This window comes from Peromyscus leucopus, chromosome 6 (genome assembly GCF_004664715.2).
Source record: "Peromyscus leucopus breed LL Stock chromosome 6, UCI_PerLeu_2.1, whole genome shotgun sequence".
Lineage (NCBI taxonomy): Eukaryota > Metazoa > Chordata > Mammalia > Rodentia > Cricetidae > Peromyscus > Peromyscus leucopus.
In genome coordinates this window covers 115,875,114-115,896,068 of record NC_051068.1, presented here as the reverse complement: position 1 = coordinate 115,896,068, position 20,955 = coordinate 115,875,114, and the positions used below count along the sequence as shown (strand labels likewise).

The 20,955-nt window shown below is 36.7% G+C and overlaps 1 protein-coding gene across 3 annotated transcripts in view; it reads left to right on the top strand.

Annotated features, from left to right (window-relative positions):
• Positions 1–20,598, top strand: part of Sh3glb1 (SH3 domain containing GRB2 like, endophilin B1) — a 31,381-nt gene extending 10,783 nt beyond the window's left edge. The window contains exons 4-11 of one of the 3 annotated variants that reach the window (XM_028861225.2): positions 1,517–1,650; positions 3,195–3,287; positions 6,506–6,544; positions 8,488–8,511; positions 13,146–13,235; positions 13,646–13,746; positions 18,649–18,877; positions 19,420–20,598. In XM_028861225.2, coding sequence (XP_028717058.1) covers positions 1,517–1,650; positions 3,195–3,287; positions 6,506–6,544; positions 8,488–8,511; positions 13,146–13,235; positions 13,646–13,746; positions 18,649–18,877; positions 19,420–19,527 — 818 coding nt within the window. In that variant the 3' untranslated portion in view covers positions 19,528–20,598. Of the gene's footprint in view, positions 1–1,516; positions 1,651–3,194; positions 3,288–6,505; positions 6,593–8,487; positions 8,512–13,145; positions 13,236–13,645; positions 13,747–18,648; positions 18,878–19,419 lie in introns of all 3 variants that reach the window. The other 2 variants (XM_028861224.2, XM_028861226.2) reach the window with 2 other exon arrangements.
• The last annotated feature ends 357 nt before the right edge of the window (positions 20,599–20,955 follow it).

Sequence of the window (20,955 nt, the reverse complement as noted above, 5' to 3'; positions counted from 1 at the left end):
TAATCGATTTGCACTTCTAGTAATTCTGGTAAATGTATCCTGATACTTGAAATTAGACTTTGCGAATCTATTACCAGAAAACAATGGCTAAAAATGATTGTCCTAGGCATAAGTCTAAGCACATAATAATATATTTGTTATCTTGGTATATCCTCACTTTTTTTCCTATCTTTTGGAGTTTTGAGACAGGATCTTGCTATGTAACATTGTTAATAGTATAAATTCTATCATGCCCATTTTAAAAAGGAAATTTAATCTGTGAGCACACTGCTAACAATTCAAATGCAAATGTCTGTATTCAGAGCCAGGAGTTCTTAACTCCTTCCCAATCTGGATCTAATCTCATTTTAACATAAAAGGATTAAGATCTACAGAACCCAAGTTTATAGGAAGTAGAACTGGAAATAGAATCCTGTTCACGTGGTTCTCTTTCTGTGTGCTCTGATCTAAGTCTATTTAAATATCAGGGCTTAACTATTGTGAGACATGAGCCTGCCTGGACTTCTTCCTCCCTCCCTCCCTCCCTTCCTTTTCTTGAAGTAGAAAGGGTTTCTTTTGGCCCACACTTGCAGATTACATCAGGGTCATGGCAGGGAAGTCACAGCAGTCACCTAAGAGAGATGGTTCATGCATCTGTGTTAGAAGCTGAGGTGAATACTAGTTAATGCTCAGCTCCTCCTCTGTTTCAGAGTCTGCAGTCCCCTCGAGGGAAGAATTCCACCCACAATGAAGATGTCTTCCTACCTTAGTTAACACCCTAACCACAGGCATGCCCAGAGGCCATCTCCCAGGCAGTTCTAGATTCTGTCGTGTTGAAAATTAACACTAACCATCACACCTAGCATGTGAAATCAAAAATGAATGAATTTCACATAAAGCTTTTTAAATGTCTTCAAGCATTCTCAATTTGATGTATAGAGTTTCCTGTAAGCCATATGATAGTTTAGTGAGTTCAAAAAGGTAGAGCCCCTTGTTTTGGGGGAAGAAAGCTCAGAGGTCCATGGGTGCTAATTGCCAATGGACAACATGCCTAGTAAATGGGGCTCCTGGGAGTTATAGTGGTGTCCCCATTTTACAGTGCCCCCACACTACCCCCTAGTGCCTCAACATGAGCTGCTCTTAAGATGTAAACTCTTATTTGTGGATATCTCAGGTGTGTATGGATACAGAAACAGGAGAGACTGTAACTTGGTCTACTTGTTAAATACTTTGTTTTATATTGGGCTCTATCCCCAGGCCAAGTTTGTGTCTCCCGTGTATCTGTCCTCTTTAATCTCACTGTTAGAAATTATAGTTATGATGTGATAGGCAGGTAATTCATCTTTGTCATTTTCATTTAGATATTTACTGTAAATTTACTTTTAAATAAGTATACCTTTCAAATAATGTTTGATTCTGAAGTAAACAAGCTGACGACTAACTTTTGAGCAGTTAGGTAAGTTATAGGATTAATTTTCTGACATTACTAGACATAGTTTTAAAAAAACTTAACAAATGATTTTTTGTTCATTTGCAGGCAATGCCCTTATTAAATGTGGAGAAACACAGAAGCGAATTGGAACAGCTGACAGAGAGCTGATTCAAACATCAGCCTTAAATTTCCTCACTCCTTTAAGAAACTTCATAGAAGGGGATTACAAAACAATCGCAGTGAGTTGGAAAATGACTCCATTTGTCACATAATTCAGATTTATGCTTAGTTTTTAATGGGTAATCTACCCTCTTAGTGATGGTAAATGTTGCAGATTAAAACACTTAAATATTCTGAACAGGCACAGAACACAAACTAACCCTCAAGCAAAGGCTGTTAGTAACCTGACCCCCATATTTTAGTCCCACATTGTTGATGTGTACGCCTGTACATTGGTTTTCATGCATTACTACACTCAAATCTGTGGAGAAATTTCTGTAATGATTATGAAAACAAAACATCATTATATATACTTGCATGTTAATTTAAACCGGAACTAGAAACCTGCTAAGTATTTCTGTTCCTATACTTTATCTGTGTATTCCAAGAAGTGTATTACTTTTAAATGCCATTTATTGCATAAGCATTAAGTTGTCACTTTCTTTCAAAACATAATCTGTTAGTCCATAAAGCTTGTCTTATTGCTGACAGAGAAGGAAGCTCTCAATGAATATCGTTCCATAAAACTTTCTCAGTGCTACTCATTGTTGTACATACAACCTCAAACTTTAATTAGCATATTCTATACTACAGAATGTCCTAGGAAGTATCAGTATGCTTAACCATGGTTCTGTCTCTGGATATATAAGTAGTTTGGGCTTGACCTAAATTGATATAACTGAAAAAGATACTAGCTTAAGCCAAGACTATGGCTCAGTAGTAAAGTGCTTACCTAGCATGATGAAGGCTGGGGTTCAGTCCCTTCCATTAAAAAAATAATAACTAATAACATGTCAGTAGGATGAAATCTGATATATAGAATATAAAAATTAAGAAAATAGATTCTTATTATAGTTAGTATGAAGTATTATACAGTAACTTGAGTTATGTTTATGTGTTATTCAGTCTGTAAATTTGAAATTCTGTTTTGGAGTAGTTGAGTTCATTTGATGCTACAACATATTAAAAACAGCCTGCCCAGTCTGTAAGGGAGATGACATAGGGCTTCACAGAGCCATGTCCTAGGCCTTTCTAACAGTCTGAAACAACTTCTCAGCCTGGCCACCTCCGACACTGGTTGTGGGAGCTGGACTGCATGTAGGATGGTTAGCAGCTTCCCTGGCTTCTGCCCAGTAAATGCTATTAACACCCCCAACTGTGACAACCAAAGATAGTGCCAAATATTCTCCAGAGGGAAGCCTGGTGGGAGGATATAAACATACGGCAAGATACTAATACACCTTCGTTTCTGGGGTTCAGAATCTAGGATGTTTTAAAGTAGTATTAAAAGCGTGTGGAAGGGGAATGTCGGGTAGAATATGCCTATAATTATAGCATTCAGAAACCAGAGTCAGGAGGATTGTCACAGTTCAGGACCAGCCCAGTCTGGTCTACATAGTGGATATCCTATCTCAAACAAGCAAAAAGGAAAGACACCTGTGGGGTCACTGTACCGCTTTATGATCTGGCACACATACTTCATACAGGGTGATTTCTTAAGTGTGGATGGTCTTATGGATTTTAGCATCCTTAGCTTTACTTTGTTCTTTTTGATTATTTATAGAAAGAAAGGAAACTATTACAGAATAAGAGACTGGATTTGGATGCTGCAAAAACAAGACTTAAAAAGGCAAAGGCTGCAGAAACTAAAAGTTCAGTAAGTAGTGTATGTTTATCTGTTTCTAGTAGAAAAACATTTCAGCTTAATAACTTCAAAGACGGTGAAGTATTTTACTAGTGCACTGTGACAGATACAGATTACAGAGTAATATATGGCGTTGGGGTGTATTTTTGTTTTGAAACAGATTGATCAGAACTAAATATAGCCGAGTCAGTACAAAATAGTCATCATCAAGAGGCAGTAACACCAACACTGAGGTAGCTCCTGCAGGTGCTTTGTACTTCATTCTTAGTGTGCATGCTAATACGCTTTTCTAAAGACATTATTATAGTGAGAAATGGGGAAAGATCTTCATTAAGACAAAAATGAATCAAGTCTGAGAATCATTGCCTATGGCTTCAAAGTAAATAATTTTCTTTCCATATCTAACTCAAAATAAATAACGGAATTGTCACCAATAGTTCCAAAAGATTGAATAGTTAACATGGTTTGCCAGATAGCTTTTTTGAAGAGGAAAACCCATATGGATAAGTAAGTTCTGGTATATTTTTTAGAAAATCAGCCTTAATATAGGTTTTTTTTTTAATTGTCTATGAATTAATTGTCTATGATAGTCCAGTGCTTTTATGTATAACTATTATTAAAAGGTTTTAGTTTTAAACTTTAGTTAATCTAATAGATTAACTGTCTATTTTCATTCTGTTGTGTACAGTACTTAAATTAGATTTAAATTGTAACAGTTTGAAAAATAGTATGATATAAACAAGTGTAAGTTTGTCAGAAGAAGCTAACATTTTAATTTGAGCATAGGAATGTGTTTTATTAAGAGGCATAATATCTGGACTCCCCACCACAACCACAATCGTTTCATAATAAACATATACCTACAATGCTAGTGATGCCGTATAGTTTTCTTTGATGAAAGAAAGGTTGAAAATCAGTGTATAGTGAAATGGATCCTTTGTTTTGTTACTGCTGGGGAAGGGCTCTCTTTGATAAGATAGTAACTGTAAATTCACTTCTCAGTTTAGCATGACATCCTCACCACAGTGTGATTTCTATTAAACTATCTGTAAAATTAAAACTTATAAAAGAATGCTGTGGATGACAAGAGACCCTAAATTAATTTACTAGTTTCTAGTTCTTAAGATAAATGAGTTAATAGGAATTTACTTTTAAGATACTAATTTTATAATCAGGAAAATCTTAATAAGGATCATTGGGGAAAAAATTATCTGGAGTAGAAAAAAATCTTTGATGATTATAGAATAAGAATCCTATTGCTAGGTTCCAATACAAACATTTATTTAACAACTATTATGATGATGGTCTGTCTTTCAACCTAGAAAAGTGCCAGGAAGCACACAGATGTGACTGTAACTGCCCTTTGATTGTACTAACATACTGTAGCCCACTATGAGGATGCATAGGAACTACATATAGTCAGTCACCTTCTGGAAACTGATCTTCTTGATACATGGGAAAGTTGTTGGCAGTTGATACAACCCAGAAAATTCATGTTCAGAATTAAAAGATGATAAAGGTGGCATAGCCCAGCAATTTATGTAAAGTTTTTTAGAATTGCTACATTGTACAAACAAAATTATCTGTAGCCAAATAATAAAAATATTAATCCTTTTCCTTACATGACTCATTCTTTTTCAGACATTATTGCCATAAGTCTGAATTACTTTTTGTTCTGTCTTTCAAATAAATGAAAATGATAGAGACCACTGGAAGTTTAGTTTTGCTTTTTTTCTCCTCCCTTCTCCCTCCCCCCCCCATTTTCTGATATATTTCTTGGTTTTGAGTTGGCGCGTAAAGAGGGTATTTCTTACCCCAGATATTGTTGAACTTCACTGTTGTGTTTTGTTGTTTAATGTGGATTGTGTTATGATTGCCCATTACTGTCCTAGTAAGGATTGGAACAAGGTTTATCTCTGCTTTCTAATAGAGTTCTTACTGTTTGCCTGTTCTCACACTTGAAATTCTCTTTGTATTGAATGCTTGGAAGTTCATTAACATTGCAAAATTTCTGCTACCCTCAATTCACAAATTATTAGAATTAAACTTTTTGATGATTTAAGCCCTATCAGTGGAAAAAAGAGTTTTTTTTTACCTACCTATATATCTATCTACCTGTATCCAGTATTGACTAATTTCTGTTTACTGGCTACTGTATTGAAGAAAGGTAAAACAACATCAAAGACATTTCTCAAAATACACCAGCTTAGTGAAAAAGAAAAAAGCTACTTGGCTTCACAGTGAGTAAGAAAAAAAAATTAATAGCTTGTTGATACAATAAGACTTCTGCTGAGAATGTGGCTCAGCCATAGAATACTTGCCCTGATTCTGTTCGCTGCATCACACAATTAGTAATAATAATAATAATAATAATAATAATAATAATAATAATAATAAACAGACATAGATACACCAGTAATCCCAATACTTGGGAATTAGAGTTCTCTCGACAATGAGGTCAGCATGGAGTGAATGAGAAACTGTCCAAAAAAATCCACAGCAAACAATTATATCAGAGAAGCAAGGAAAAACTTGAATTAGTGCATTTAAAGTATGTTTGGTAACTTAATCATAATATTAGTTTTTTAATTTTTTTTAAGGAGAAAAGAAGTAGTTTATAGTGTTTTCTAGCATTTAAAGGAATCTGAAAGAAAATGGTCCTTCAGATAATTCACATAGCATATGCTCTATCTGTAGACTTCAGTATTGCCACAGTAACCTGTAATCCCAGTAGGTTAGAGCGCTGTTCTGTAACCTTAACATTACCTGTACACATTTGCATTTTCAGTTTGTTAGAAATACAAAGACTGCATGCCTTTCGTAAGTATGAGGAAGATCTGCCTGAGAACTGAAACAGAAAATGGTTAGAGGTGCCAAAAAGTCAGAAAATAGAAATGCGCTTTAAATAGAAAGTTTGTTGGTATGAAGTAGGCTTTCATAGATGAAAATATAATTTTGTTAATTTGTAATTTTTAAAGAGGTATGCTTCCCCTAAACAAGTCTGATTTGAAATTAAATATTAACCGATTTTTGTTTTGACAATTCTGTATCTTTGGGTAGGCATCATTACTTGAAATATGTAGAAAAACACATAGTTGGTTGTTGTTTTCAATAGAAAGAACATCAGCTCTCTTAATGCCTGTTGAGCTTGTGCTTTATTGTGCAGAAGTAATTTGTTCGGTGTGTTCATGGGTATAATGTGTTCTTTGTCTCTCATCTATGCACTTAAGCAACTAAACTCCGCCCGCCTTGAAGGAGATAACATTATGGTAAATTTCTCTTACATGCTCAACTTCCTGCATGTAAAATGGCTGAAGGTTTGTTGGCCTACTGTGTTTTCTACATCTTCAATAAAATGCCTTCTCTTGCTATTAGCTGCATGGAGAAATCGAAGTAACTGAAGTTAAGCATTGATTATGTCTGGGCAAAAAGTGCCAGTTGAAGTGATACTGAAACTTGAAGAACCACCAATTCGTTGGTCATGCCAAAACAGATTTTAAAACCATGTAGGTGTGTACAAAACAGATTTTAAAACCATAGGTGTGTAACGCTGTTTGACATCTGGTAAAAGATGGTAATTTAGTGTTAGTTTAGGCTGAAATTTCAGTGTTACTCTTAGTAATGAAAATTAACAAGACTTACCTTACTTGGAAAACAGTAAAAGATTACAAATTGACTTCATTTTTTTTGTTCTTTTCTTTTGTTTTTATAATAACTTTATTATTTACCATATTGTTATTGGAATTCAGTATGGCATCATTTTTTTTCTGCCATTCCAGGATTAGACAAATTCCAGTGGCCAGGCCTATTCCATATCCAGTGCTAACTCACTTAAAATTTCAGAATAGTGATAGCCTGGAATAAGAGAATGAAAATCGTTTATAATAGCTAATGTACATATTGAGCTCAAATTTAAGAAAGTTTTGAGATGTTAGGTTTGTTTTTGTTTTTTGCTTTAACGAAATAAAATTATATGAATCTAGAAAAGCAGTTAATTCCTGTTAGTCTCGAGCAATTGATAGTCCTTGGGGCTAGTTAGATGGTTCATTCAGTCAGTATCGTGCTAGCCATGCAAGCATGAGGAACTGAGTTTGGATACCCCAGCACCCACATAAAAAAAAAAAATCCATGTATTGCCGTGCTAATCTACAACCCCAGCACTGGAGGTTCAGTAAGGGACCCTGGTCAAAAAATAAGGTGGAAAGTGATCAAGGAAGACACCTAAAGTCAGTCTCTGCCCTCTGCATATAAGCACCACTGCCACCCCTTATACACACACACACACACACACACACACACACACACACACACACACGCGCGCGCGCGCAGATAAATAATTCTTGGAATTATAGTCTAAATAAATTGCCGCCATTTAAAGTAGTGAGAAAACAATAGTCTACTTAATAATTAATGGGTCATCGATTGATTGCTTTGATTCTATCAGTATTGAGCTAAAAGCAGAAAAAATAAACCTGATGTTTTGGTATTTGCCTTTGTTTCCAACTATTAGTTTTTGAAGCCCTGGCTGAATTACAGCTTTCATTATATAGCAAGAGAATGTATTTACTTATTTCCATTGTCCTATCTATAGGTAATTGCAAAGGGTGAGACTATTTCAGTCATTTTTAATTTTGTATAAATCATAGATTTCCTTTTGTCCATGGTAAAAATAGCCTAAACAATTAGCAAGACTTTGCTTGATTTATTAAAAGCATTTTGTTTTACAGCTATTTTTCATCTACTTACAATAAGATATTTAACTGGCAATCTTAAATTTATTCATTTCAAACTGATTATTTCTCCCAAAAAATAGCTGTATCAGTAACATTCAGTGTCTATATAACTTTGTTTTGTTTTTATTTACTAAAATTTTAGAATTTATACCTCAAAGAGAGGTTAGAAATCATGTAGTTCAAACCTGATTTGACATGAGAAACTCTGTAGGTTCTCTATGAAAGGTCAGGTATTCTCAATTTGGGAAAGCTGTTACCCTTATTTGTAGAGTTATCATAAGATTTTGAAGTTGGTAGTGTTGATACATATAAAATGCAGATTTCATAGTATATTCAGCTATGCTGATTTATATTACTGCTGTGTTCACTTTGTAAGGGGGAGAGTATGCCATTTAAATTAAATACATTTTTCTATACTAAGTTGTAGAAAATGTTAAATTCATGCTTTATATTTCTCTCTGATTTTTAATGCTGGCTAGATTTGGGCAGAGGAAGTGACAAAAGTAAGTAAAATTTTAAACTACAGAATTGTGAAACAAGAATTTAATTGACATTCATTCAATAAACATTAAGAGGGTACCAGCCTTGGAGCCACTCACAATTATGGTCTATGTTACAAGTCTATTAAAATCTGAAAACTAAGGAAATTATCAAGCTTGTTTACTAATAGCAGTTCCATACAGCAGTAGAATTGTGTCCCAAAGATGCTGTATACACATGAGGAATTCTAGACAACAGTTGAGCAAGTGGTACTCAAACAGTGCCTTGCTAGAAGACAGGTGAAATACTTGATTTATTCATTGACAGTAATTTTTTCAATGATATTTTAAATGTAAAGAACACTGAATGTTATGACCTCTATCTTCAGAGAACTGGGTTTTAGGGAAGTAAGATGGGTCTCCTGAACACCAAATGAAATTTTCTGTCACTTTAGTAGAAAATACCTATAAAATGTATAGTTTATAGCTGCATAAAACACAGCATAGCAAATATTTCATTTACAGTCCACATCATAATTACAGTTTCATCATTGTACAGTGTGACAGTTGGCTCTTTGGACTTGTCTTCTCCCTTAGTGTCATAGTGCTCCTTGTGAAAGCTGTCAGTCTGCCTATTGTCAGCTGTCCCTCTTCCCCTTTGCCATCTCTCACTTTGTCTTGGCTAGGAAATCAAGTTTTAACTCAAGAAATTAAAGAAGAAAATTGTGATTTTAGTGTAGATTCATATTAAATGTTACTTTAAGTCTTCAGTCATTTGTCATTTACTCCCCAGTCTCAGACTTACCAAAGTCTGCATTCCAAATGAGGATAATGTTGGTAATTGAGGGCAGGTACTGACTGTGACCTCAGATATTTAAATAGCTTGGAAGCCTTAACTTTTATTTTATCAGTTATAAAATTGCTGATTCCTCTGTGTGTTTCATGCATAGTGTGTTGAGTTGCTGATCGTGTGGTTTGGGAGTGCAAGTGAAATGCTTGACTTAAGGTCTCCTCTTCCTGTGTGGAATCTTAGTCAACCTAGTGTGGCCCATCCTGGCTTCGGAGTCCTTTTGAACCTCCAGCTTGAAAAGAGGGCAGAACAGCATGTGAGAAAATAGAAGCAGAGCCATGAAATCGGGATGTACCGATAAAAATATCATGACCAAAAGCAACCTAAGGTAGAAAGTTTAATTTGGCTTATTGTTCCAGAGGGAGAGAGAATATCATGGCAGGGAAGGCATTACATGGCAAGAGGAGCAGGAAGCTGGCTGATCGCCTTTTTATCTGATCATAGGAAACAAAGAGAAAACAGGAAGTAGGGCAGGGCTATAGACTCACAAAGCCCACCCACAGAGTTGTACTTCCTCCAGCAAGGTGCACCTTCTAAACATTCCATAGCCTTCTGTCTGTGAGGGCCCACAAAGGTTTCCTCATGAGATCTAAGCTTGTTTTACCCAGCAGAGCTGTATTAGAGGATTGCTTGACCATGTGCTTGGTTTCTAGGTGATTGGAAGGGTCTCCAAGTAGCTATACTAGGGGGAGGTCTTTTGCTCCACTCCTTGGCCTTCTTATAAATAGCTATTTAGAAGAGACAGAAGGGGCTGGTGGATAACTCTCCAGGCCCTCCTGAGGCGATCCTGTGTTTCTGTCTGTTTCTCTCCCCTTTATCCTTCTATCTAAATCTCTTACCCTCACTCCTCAAGAGTACCCTGGGGTGAAAACGTGGGAGCTGGTCTCCCAGCTGGCCTCCCACACCTGTCTTAGGGTTCTCTTCCTGTGAAGAGACACCATGACCACTGCAACTCTTATAAAAGGAAACATTCAGTTGGGGTGGCGTAGTTTCAGAAGTTTAGTCCATTGTCTTCATAGCAGGGAGCATGGCAGCATGCCGACAGTCACAGTGCTAGAGAAACAGCTTGGGAGTTCTGTATCCTGATGTGAAGGCAGCAGAAGAGCAAGACACTGGGCCTGGCTTGAGCATTTGAAACCCAAAGCTCACTCCAGTGACACACTTCCTCCAACAGGGACCTCACCTACTCCAACAAGATCGCACTTCCAATAATGCCACTCCCTATGAGCCTGTCGGGGCCATTTTCATTCAGACCACCACACCTCCCAAAATAGCATCACCAACTGTGGACCAAGGGTTCCATACATGAGCCTATGAAGGACATTTTCCATTCAAACCACCACTTGGGGCATCTTTCCTTAATACAAGCTCATAAAAGGTTTGTTTATAAGACTTGAAAAGTAGTTGGTGTAGTAAATTGGGGAAATTTATATTTTAAAAGTGTCTGTTATATAAGGGTATATGAAAACACAGGAAATTTGTCTAAATGGATTTGAATTCTTTTTGTATACTTTGGCTTCTATCATTTCATAATTTAAAAAATGGACAGAATTCAAAACTTTATGTTCCTGAAGATCTAACCTAAGCCCATATAAGTAAGTAGGTAGTATCAACCAAGATTGTTACAGCAAACACCTTAGAAGTATGATGAGCATCTCTAACATATAGGTACTGAGTTGTGATACCACCACCCAATAGCTTGCCCGTTTTCCAATTTACATCTTCAAGCAGCTCTTAGTATATACCAACCCATGTTAAAGTGTCATAGTAAGTATGTAGCTTGCTAGCAGTAATTCTTAGATGATCTCCCCTAGAAATGTGTACCTTAATTGTAAGTGAAGTCAGAAAGAAAAGATACTCTAGAAAATCAATGATTACTACTAAACTTCATTGTCTCTAAGCCTCTCTCGTGCCATTCTTCCTCAGTAAACTGATGATGCTTATTCTCTATTATCAGGTAGCTAGACAGATCGGAACGTTTGACTATAGCAAACTTGAAATTACACTGAAACTCGTTGATGAGATGAGGTTCATTCCTACTGTTCACTTTCTCAGAATCTCAAGTCTAGATAGTGCAGTGTGACTTTGTAAGCTTCATAGGATGGTGCTGTTCAGCTGAAGTTAAGCATTAAATTTTATTCAAACCTAGAAGACTAATGTCATGGCTTTAATGAGATCAGTTAATATTGTCTTTGTTTCCTTTTCTTGCCATTAAAGCATTATCATCATTTCAGTCTTGTGCATCTTGATCACTTGCATCTGACACCTAAGTTGTCATTTCTTTACATTGTACAGAAGTAGCCGTATTATTAGTCAGATTGTTCTTTCACAAACACCTATGTAGAACCAGCCCAGTTTACCTTTGAAACTCACTTGCTTTGATTTGCCGGAGGTTTTTCCACTAAGAAAAGCCATTTTGTAGTCCATCAAGCAGAATAGTAAATAGTACAAGTGTAACCTGAAGTGATTGGGATTTCTATGCCTTCTAGAAAAAGAACACTGATTCTTTTCATGAACTTTTTCTGCTTGCCACTGCCTTCCGGATAAAATTGACTTTAGGCCTTCTAAAGTATTTGAGTTTTACTTGAAGTTAATGTATTAACTCTAGTTATTGTGTAATATAACTTAACATGTTTTCATAAATCTAGTCTAGTGGTCAGTGGTTACTTTGTCCCCTTCCCCAAGTCTGTTGCCAGTGGGATATTAGAGCGACTGACCAACCATGCACTTCTTAGTTAGCTCGCTCCTGGAGGTCACTTTTGTCACCAAAGGATAAAAGAAATAAAGAAGGCTATAAAAGGAAAGTGTTTGACCTTGCTTTATTACAGCTAAGCAGTGATGTCAATCGTCTGCATATGGGTAACTATGCCAGAGAGTCTGTCACTGGCGATGATTTCCAGTAGTGGAGTTAAGCTCATTATTTCAAGAAGCTGCAAAGTTTTACTTTTCTTCCTCATTTTCCTGCCAACTACTTCTGATCAAAGTTTTGAGATATCTAATGCCAGTATTTAGTATATTTTGATTTTGTTAATTTTCCAGTGAACTGTTTTGTTCCAGTACTAAACAGAAGCCAATAGTGCTACCTACTTCTCGTTTCCAAAGTCGGTGACTTCATCTTGGTAACTTGAAGAGTATTTATATCATGCAAATCATGATGTTAGAGCACTTCCTTTTTCCTTTAAAATCAGTGTACTAGCACAACACTGAAGACCAGCTATAACTGGTAGAAAAACTTTTAAACCCTAATCGTAATAAAGGATGTTAGTGACTACAGCCTGTTATACATACTTAGAAATTGTGAAAGAAAGAAAGTTAAGTTGTAGGACAACTAAGAGGTGTCTTAGCAACAGCAACAGTGTTTAGTAACTAAATATAAGAGGTGGAAATCCTATGGCTTTAAAATTGAAGATTGTTGTTAACTTCAAGTACAAAAAAAAACACACAATAATAATTTGGAATTTTTTAACATAATATTGTTTTATACTTATAAAACTATGGTTCTCAGGATTCTGTAAAATACTCAGCAAAATATTAGAAAAGGTATACTGATATCCTGACTGTCATAATATGTCTTTAGACGATCAAGCTTTGGCAGGAGTCAAGTGTTGATGAGGAATCATTGTGTTCATAGTGTTTGGTGGCACAGCTAGGTCTAGAAACGAAACACCAGTTCAGGCCGCACACACACAAAGAACTGGGGAATCACCAGACTCTGTGGAGTATATGGGGGATTTGCAGGCAGCAGGGGTGTCTATGTAAAGTGAACTAAATCTTCTAATGAGATCCTTAAAGTCTGTTCTAATTTAAGTCTGAACAGGAATTACGAATAACTCAAAGTGAATTTGATCGTCAAGCAGAGATTACCCGCCTTCTGCTAGAGGGAATCAGCAGTACACATGTGAGTATTACATCATTCTGAACAAAAGACGCTGAGACAGCACTTAGGCAGCTAAGGAGCAGTTTGTGAAGTTCAAGGTACCCTGGCTACATTGTGTAGTTAACTATCAGGAGAGTTTCAAGTGTGAGATTTTAGAAGCGAGCTGAAGAAATATGTCACTTTTCTCTTACATCACTCATTTTTCCCATTTCATAAATCCTCATGTTGGTTCTTCTTGGCTAAACAAAATGTGTCAATATATTATTCACCAGTAATTAGTCTTAATAAGCCTGATCAGAATATGAGCATTAATAAGCTTTGTAATAGGATACTTCAGGTTCCCTCCCTCATGACAGTGTTATCCTTTAATCTCCCTTGGCTTGTGCCACTTGAAGAACTTATGAGAACTGACTGGAACTTTTCCATTGCAGGCCCATCATCTCCGCTGTCTGAATGACTTTGTAGAAGCCCAGATGACTTACTATGCACAGTGTTACCAGTACATGTTAGACCTGCAGAAACAGCTGGGAAGGTAGCAATTTCCTTTTCATATATGAAAGTCAGGATGGGGAGAGTGGAGAGTTAGACTGGAGAGAAGGCTCAGTGGGTAAGCACTTGGCACACAAGCCTGAGGAAGGACAGAATAAATGAGACACAGCAGCATGCATCTGTAATCCCAGCACCATGACAGCAAGATGGTAGGCAGAGACAAGAGAAGTCCTACTTCCTGGACCAGGGAACACGAGGCTGCCAGGGACGGGGGGGGGGGGTGGGAGAGTGGGATTGGAGAAGAGAAGTGAATGAAAACAAAGCATGGCACCTATGTATGAAAATGCTGCGATAAAGCTCATTGCTCTGCACAGTAACATCACCACCAACACAAAGACGTAATTGTTTTAAGTCCTGATGGAAGAAGTCCAGCTTTCTTATGTGTGTGGCTGGTGTGACATGGCTCAGTGGGTAAAAGCTCCTGCTGTCAGACCTGATGACCTGAGTTCAAGTCCCAGGACCCACATGATAGAAGGAGAGAACTGGTACCTGAAAAGTGTCCTCTGACCTCCACGTGCCCACCATGGTACATGTGCATACACACACTACAGAAAAATTAATGAACCTAATAAAAAAAAAATTAAGATTTCTATATATAATCCAATAGCCGGGAGGAGAATTAAGAGTTAAGGATTTTGTTAGCTTGTATACAAAAATTCCTTTTGTAATTATCAAAACTTCTGAGGTATTGTTTTTTTTAGCTTTCCTAGCACAAATCAATGTTACCAGAGATGAGAAGATAATTAGGGGAATAGTTTTTTAGTGCCATATAAAGAAAATGATAGATATATTTGAGGCTTAACTTTTCTGTTACTACTGAATGTTTTTTGCTGTTGGTTGAAGAAGATAGATATGGCTACATGAATGCTTTGTTATCCTAAAGGTAAGCTAATTCCTATTTGTTAATTGTGGAATGGTCCAAAGACCTCAAGTCCCTTACATAATTATTTCGAGTATGCTAATATACTTTAAAGCAAAATAGTGTGTCAAGTCCATAATTGAATCATTTAATTGTCAAATATTTATATAATACCTGTCGTAGGCCCCAAATACATTCTGGAGTTACATCAGCAAACAGCAAGCTAGGGTACTTGCCTTGATGGAGCTTACACTGTAAGGTGACATTGGAAATAATATGCCTTCTAAGTAGAGGACTAGCCATGGGTAGATCAGCCATGTAGAATGTAGACAGAGCAGGGTGTTATGAGGACATCTAATTATGGCCCCGCTGTGTCTAGCTGAGTTTCCCAGGTGGAGTTAGTTTAGTGGGAGTCATCTAGATGAAGAACAAGGCAAGGGGGATATTACAGGCAAACCAGGACACAGAAGAAGAGAAGTAGCAAGTTTGGGTAATTGACAATAGTTCATTCAAGTGAGAGCATAGCCTTTCAGTGGAGAAAGGAATTGTTTGTAAGGCTGGAGGTGTTGACGGGGTTGCACCATGAATGGCCTTAAAAGGAAACCATAAAAAGGAGTTTGGCATTTATATGACTATTAAGAGGAGTGATAGGTAACATTTGAAGGAAAAACATGAAAATATGTTTGAAGAAATAGAGTTTAAAGGGTCACTGCAGTGTTCATTCTGGAAACCTATCCTTCAGATTTAGGCATAGACCAAAGTTAGGTGACATCACAAAGCTAATTTCAGATCTTCAGAACAACTGTAGCCTGTTATTTTTAGATCTGGTAGTTCTGCCTGCTTTACACTTGTACATTCTTAGTATTTTGCTAGTAGTATTCATGTCTAAAGGCAGAACAGTTTAAGCCTGGGAAACCATAACACTTCCCACTGTGCCCTGACACTCTGGAAGTCCAACAGATAAGTCGTGTTTGTTAACCATTCACACTTAGTTCTCTTAAAGCCATTCAAAGCTTTATCGCTAGTACTTTGTACCTTACAAAGTAAAACCAGCTCTGTTCTAATGAAGACTACCCATCCTGCCTCTCTGCCTCCCAAGAATTGTATGACTGCTAAGGACCAGCGACAGGAGTAGGAGAAATATGAACCCTTTCATTTATTTCAAGATGCATTTTCAAGACAGGGTCGGTTGTCATGACACATGACAAATCCCAGCACTCAAAGGCTAAGGCAGGACACTAGCCTGGTCTACATAGTAAAATACTTTAAAATCTTTTTCTGTTTTTTTAAAGTTTTTGTATGCAGACCTTAGCATTAACAAATAACAGAGCATCCATATCACACTAACCAACCCAAAAGCTGTTTCTGGAGATAGAGCCATGTTGTGGCAGCATTGTTGCTAGTAATAGCTGGATAGCATCTGTCACCTCTGTAGGGCTTAAGTTGTACCCAAACATTTTCATACACCTCGTATGTGTTATTCAGACTTTGTAGTCCTTACAACCACACAAAATGGACATGGTTAGTTCGTAGTATTCACAGAAGGAAACAAGTACCAGACACCAAGTTAGCCATTTTTTAATTTTTATTTTTTAGTAATTGGAAAGCTTTAACATACTAAACTACAGTGAATTGGTATTATTAATTATTAATTTCTACAGATCTGCTTGTAAATGTTAAAGTTCTTAAAGTGGGTATGACCTTTCAGAGCTTTCTTTTAATAAAGATATATGTCAGGGCTTTGTGCTGAGGTGCTGAGTTAGGACTAGTAGAGTCCTAATCATATCACAGATTGTTAAATCAGTGAGAGCAGTTGGTTGAACAGTGGGTGAAAGAGGATTGTGACAGCAAGTTGAGGTCAGTTTCCAAGTAGTTGTTGTGTAAAGAACAGAAAGTAAGGCAGCAGCCAGAGGAGGAAGGAGGGCTGTCGTTTCTTTAAATTCAGAAATAACAGTGGAGTGGGTTTGCAGGAAGATGCAGAGGATAAAGTAGATTGAGGACATGTGGTAGTGCTGGATGGAAGGGAAGGATTACTAGAGATTACTAGTATACAGACCTTCAAGATGCGGTTCTGTACACTACCTCTAAAGGGATATACCCTCAAAATACAGACAGGCATCAGTAGTAAGAGAATAGGTGCCACTTTCCCATTTTTTCCTCTTCATTCAAAAGAAGCAAGTCCATCAGCTGAATGTAAGGCTTTAGGGAGAACCGCTGGCATTTGGAAGGTAAATAAGAGGCTATCAAATGGTCACCAAGAGAACAGAAGTGAATTGCCTAGACCTAATATATAATCTCCAGGCAGCAGTGTGGACCCTTCTAAGGGGTTCTGTTCATAAATGTAAGACAAAACAACAAAGGTTTCTCTTTTTCTCCTGACACACTAGATACGTTAGTGCTAACACTGGGAGTTAGGGAGATTTTACTAAATGAATATAGTGACGTGAGGAATATGCAAGCACAGTGTGGTTGCTGTAATTGATAGAGGCATGAAGAAACTAGTACCAGAGATATTGGCAGGCTACTGTAAGTGGAATTACTAGAGGGAAAAGTGATCAGAGAATAGTCTGGAAACTGCTTATTCAGCTTATAGTTAGTGAAATTAATAAGGTCTAGATGTGAATACAAGGATGGTTAGGATAGCTACTGGGATCTGGTGTAAAATCAACAGAGAAGTTCATGGATGTAAGAGACTAAAGTTTTGGAAGAATTATGTATATGGCTATTAGAATGAGGAGCATAGGATCCCTACACAGTTTGCCCCTAGATTCAACCATAAGAGCAGTACAGGAGAGAAACATGACTCAAGGAAATAAAAGTATTACAGGGAATGTTGCTGGTGGCTGGCTGATTTCTAGATGGCACCGTGGTCATAAAGAGAATTTTATCAGGGTAAAGAGATGGCAGTGGTTAAGAGAACGTGCTCTTGAGAAGACCCAGGTTCAATTCCCACCACCCATATGGTGGCTTACAAGCATCTGTAATCCCAGTTTGGGGGATCCCACAGGAATGTGTGGGGCACATGCATGCATGCAGGTAAAGCATTGATACATATAATGCTAAAAACAGACTTTTAAGAATAAGTGTTATTTTCCCAGAGGCATGAATTTCATATGGTTTACCAGATGAAAGGCCTTGTATATTTTAATGAATAGATTGACTAAAGTATAAATATGGGGCACGGTGTATAACTTGGTAGGAGAGTATGTCTTAACATGCACAGGCCTACTGTTTCAGTACAGTATTGCTGGACAAGCAGTCATAAAATGCATTGGAAGCTCCATTGCATCACTTGTTCACAGTAGGACTTTTATTATTCCTTTTAAAATAATAGAAAAATTTGCCATATTCTCCTGTTGAGTCTTACATTCCATCATAATTATCAATCATAATAAATTAACTTGAATATTTTAATCTCTCAGTCTGTATCCCCTTAAAGTAATTATGGCATCAGTTCGTCTCATGTCTTGAGCTTAAATTAGCAGTGCTGAGCATATTAGATGGTACATACTTGTTACTTGGTTGATAGGAAAATGTGATGATATATTGGTTTCATGGCAGAGCTTAGGCAACCAGTTATTTCCAAAAAATTAAGGAAACTTCATTTTTACAATACTACCTACTATTTACTTTTCTTTGTTTTTATTTGTTGTTTCCTCACAGAGAGGAAAAGAGGTTAATATTACATACATACATACATATACATGTGGCATACATATTGGCAGCATTTAAGACTAAATATCCACACACATACACCCCAAGAAGGAATGTTAGCCAAAATGTTCTTTAAGTTAATAGAGAGAAACAGCTTTGAAGCAACCGTTAAAGGATTTTATATTTGAGTGCTTCCCAAGAGGGAAGGGGAGGCGGACCCACACTTGCTCACTGAAATATTAGTGTCTCTGAATCTCTCCAGTGAGGAAGTTGGCAAACGGTGCCATCCAGTGGTGAGAATGAGGAACTTCAATCACTTTAAAATAGATTATTGAGTTTGGTTTGTTCTGTTTTTTGTTTGTTTTCCAACAGTTTTCCATCCAATTATCTTTCTAACAACAATCAGACTTCTGGGACACCTGTGCCATCTGCTTTATCAAATGTGATTGGTCCTTCTGCTATGGCTTCAACAGGTAGCCTAGTAGTCACCTCTCCTTCCAACCTCAATGACCTTAAAGAATCAAGTGGCAGCAGGAAGGCCAGGGTTCTCTATGATTATGATGCTGCAAACAGTTCTGAACTGTCACTTCTGGCAGATGAGGTGAGTGTATCACAGATAAACATACCTAGTCTGATATTAGAACAAAGTGTAGATTTCTCATTATTGACTTGGAAATAATTTATTATGAAGGTTTCATGAATTTCAGTTGTTAATATTGACACTTAAAATTTTATTTCATGCCGGGCGGTGGTGGCGCACGCCTTTAATCCCAGCACTCGGGAGGCAGAGGCAGGCGGATCTTTGTGAGTTCGAGGCCAGCCTGGGCTACCAAGTGAGTTCCAGGAAAGGCGCAAAGCTACACAGAGAAACCCTGTCTCGAAAAACCAAAAAAAAAAAAATTATTTCATATAGTAATCAATGGAAATAATATTTTAAATGTTTATACATATAAGTTTTACCTATGTATAAAACTGCCACTGATAAACTACATAACTTTAAAGCTAGATGTAAATTTTCAGCTAAATGAATGTTTAAAACCCTTAAATAGTGAATAACTTAAACATATTTAATACAAATCTGATTTGTTTGCTATATACTTGTTTTCAATATAGTTAATAATTGGAAATATTATTATTTTGTAGGTAATCACTGTGTTCAGTGTCGTTGGAATGGATTCAGACTGGCTAATGGGGGAGAGAGGAAATCAGAAAGGCAAGGTGCCAATTACCTACTTAGAACTCCTCAATTAAATAGGGAGACCATGAAAGACTACCCATCATGACACCATATTTATAGACAGTAACTCTAAAGCAAGTTTAAGTGTCTTTCATGTTAATGACATATAAGGGACTGAAAAAAGTTGCAAGCCATCAGAAACTGGCCATCCTGCCAATAGAATTGCATGGTTAATAATTCATTACAGAAATTCTGTTAGAGATTTCATAACAAGAATGTTTTCTTACACAATTCTCTTTCTACTGAGGGTTCACTAACAAGCAGCTTCTACTTTTGAGCCCCAATTTATAAGCAAAAGAATTGTTTTCTACTGAATTTTTCATTAACGGCAAGCTTTTTCTTTTATGCAAAATAAATTTATGTGCATGATTCTAGTGACTCATTTTTTAGGTATAATAGCCAAAGAATAAAGACTCATTTTTACCTTGCTGCCCAATAGGAATCAGATGACTTAAATACTGTGCTTTAGTGGGGTCTCTTGGCTTTGGAGTTTTGTTTTTATTTGGTTTGGTTTGGGTTTGTTTATTTCTAAAACACTACTGGACAATTTCTTTTAAACCTAAGTCCTTGAAAAGTATTATTTTATTTCATAGTGTTATTAAGGTTGCAGAACACTGGGGACAGGTTCATCCATGAAGAAAATGATAAGATTTTTCAGTTGGCATGATTTGATACATAACCAGAATTGCATTCATTAAGAACATACTATGCTACAGTAAAGATTTGTTATTGAACAAATTATGCAAAAATAAGGATTAGTGCAATAGCATTCATTATAGGGTAAATCATGTGCAATGAATGTAGTTTATCTTCATCTGGGTCTCTGGTTAAGAAGTACACCCTCTGGAAATTACTAATGACACATTTGGAGCCAGAGACTTGCTATGAGGACTATGCTGTACATCAGCAATAGTGGCTGTAAATTGCCAGTTGAGAAATTTGTTGTTAGTTCTTCAATTCTCATTCATTCATTCATCCATCCATCCATCCATTCAAAAAATATTTGTTGAGGACCAGGTATTTTGTTGATCAACCAAGTGTACTATGAACAAGATGCTCCTAAATACAAAAAACAAAAACAAAAACCTAAAACAGGACTAATATTATGATGGAAGAAATAGAAAGTCTATGTAAGGCATCACCTAATTCAGATCTAAGAAGTCAGAAGTAAACCCAGGTAGAAAGAGAAAGCTGTACTGGGCCTGCACCCAAGAGAGCATAAGTTTGTTCAGATTTGCTTAACAATAAAGTTCAAAAGTGTAGTTGATTTATGAGAGGTTCTTGAATTGTAAACTTTTCAACTCTGAGAAGGTGGATATTTAAATGGACTTTTTAAGCATCCATTTGTGTTAAGAGTGCCTAAGAGCTTGTATACGTGGAAAATCAAGTTTTTGGTCTAGCTTCAAGAGCCCCTTTATCTCTCTGTGGTAAGATACATTCTT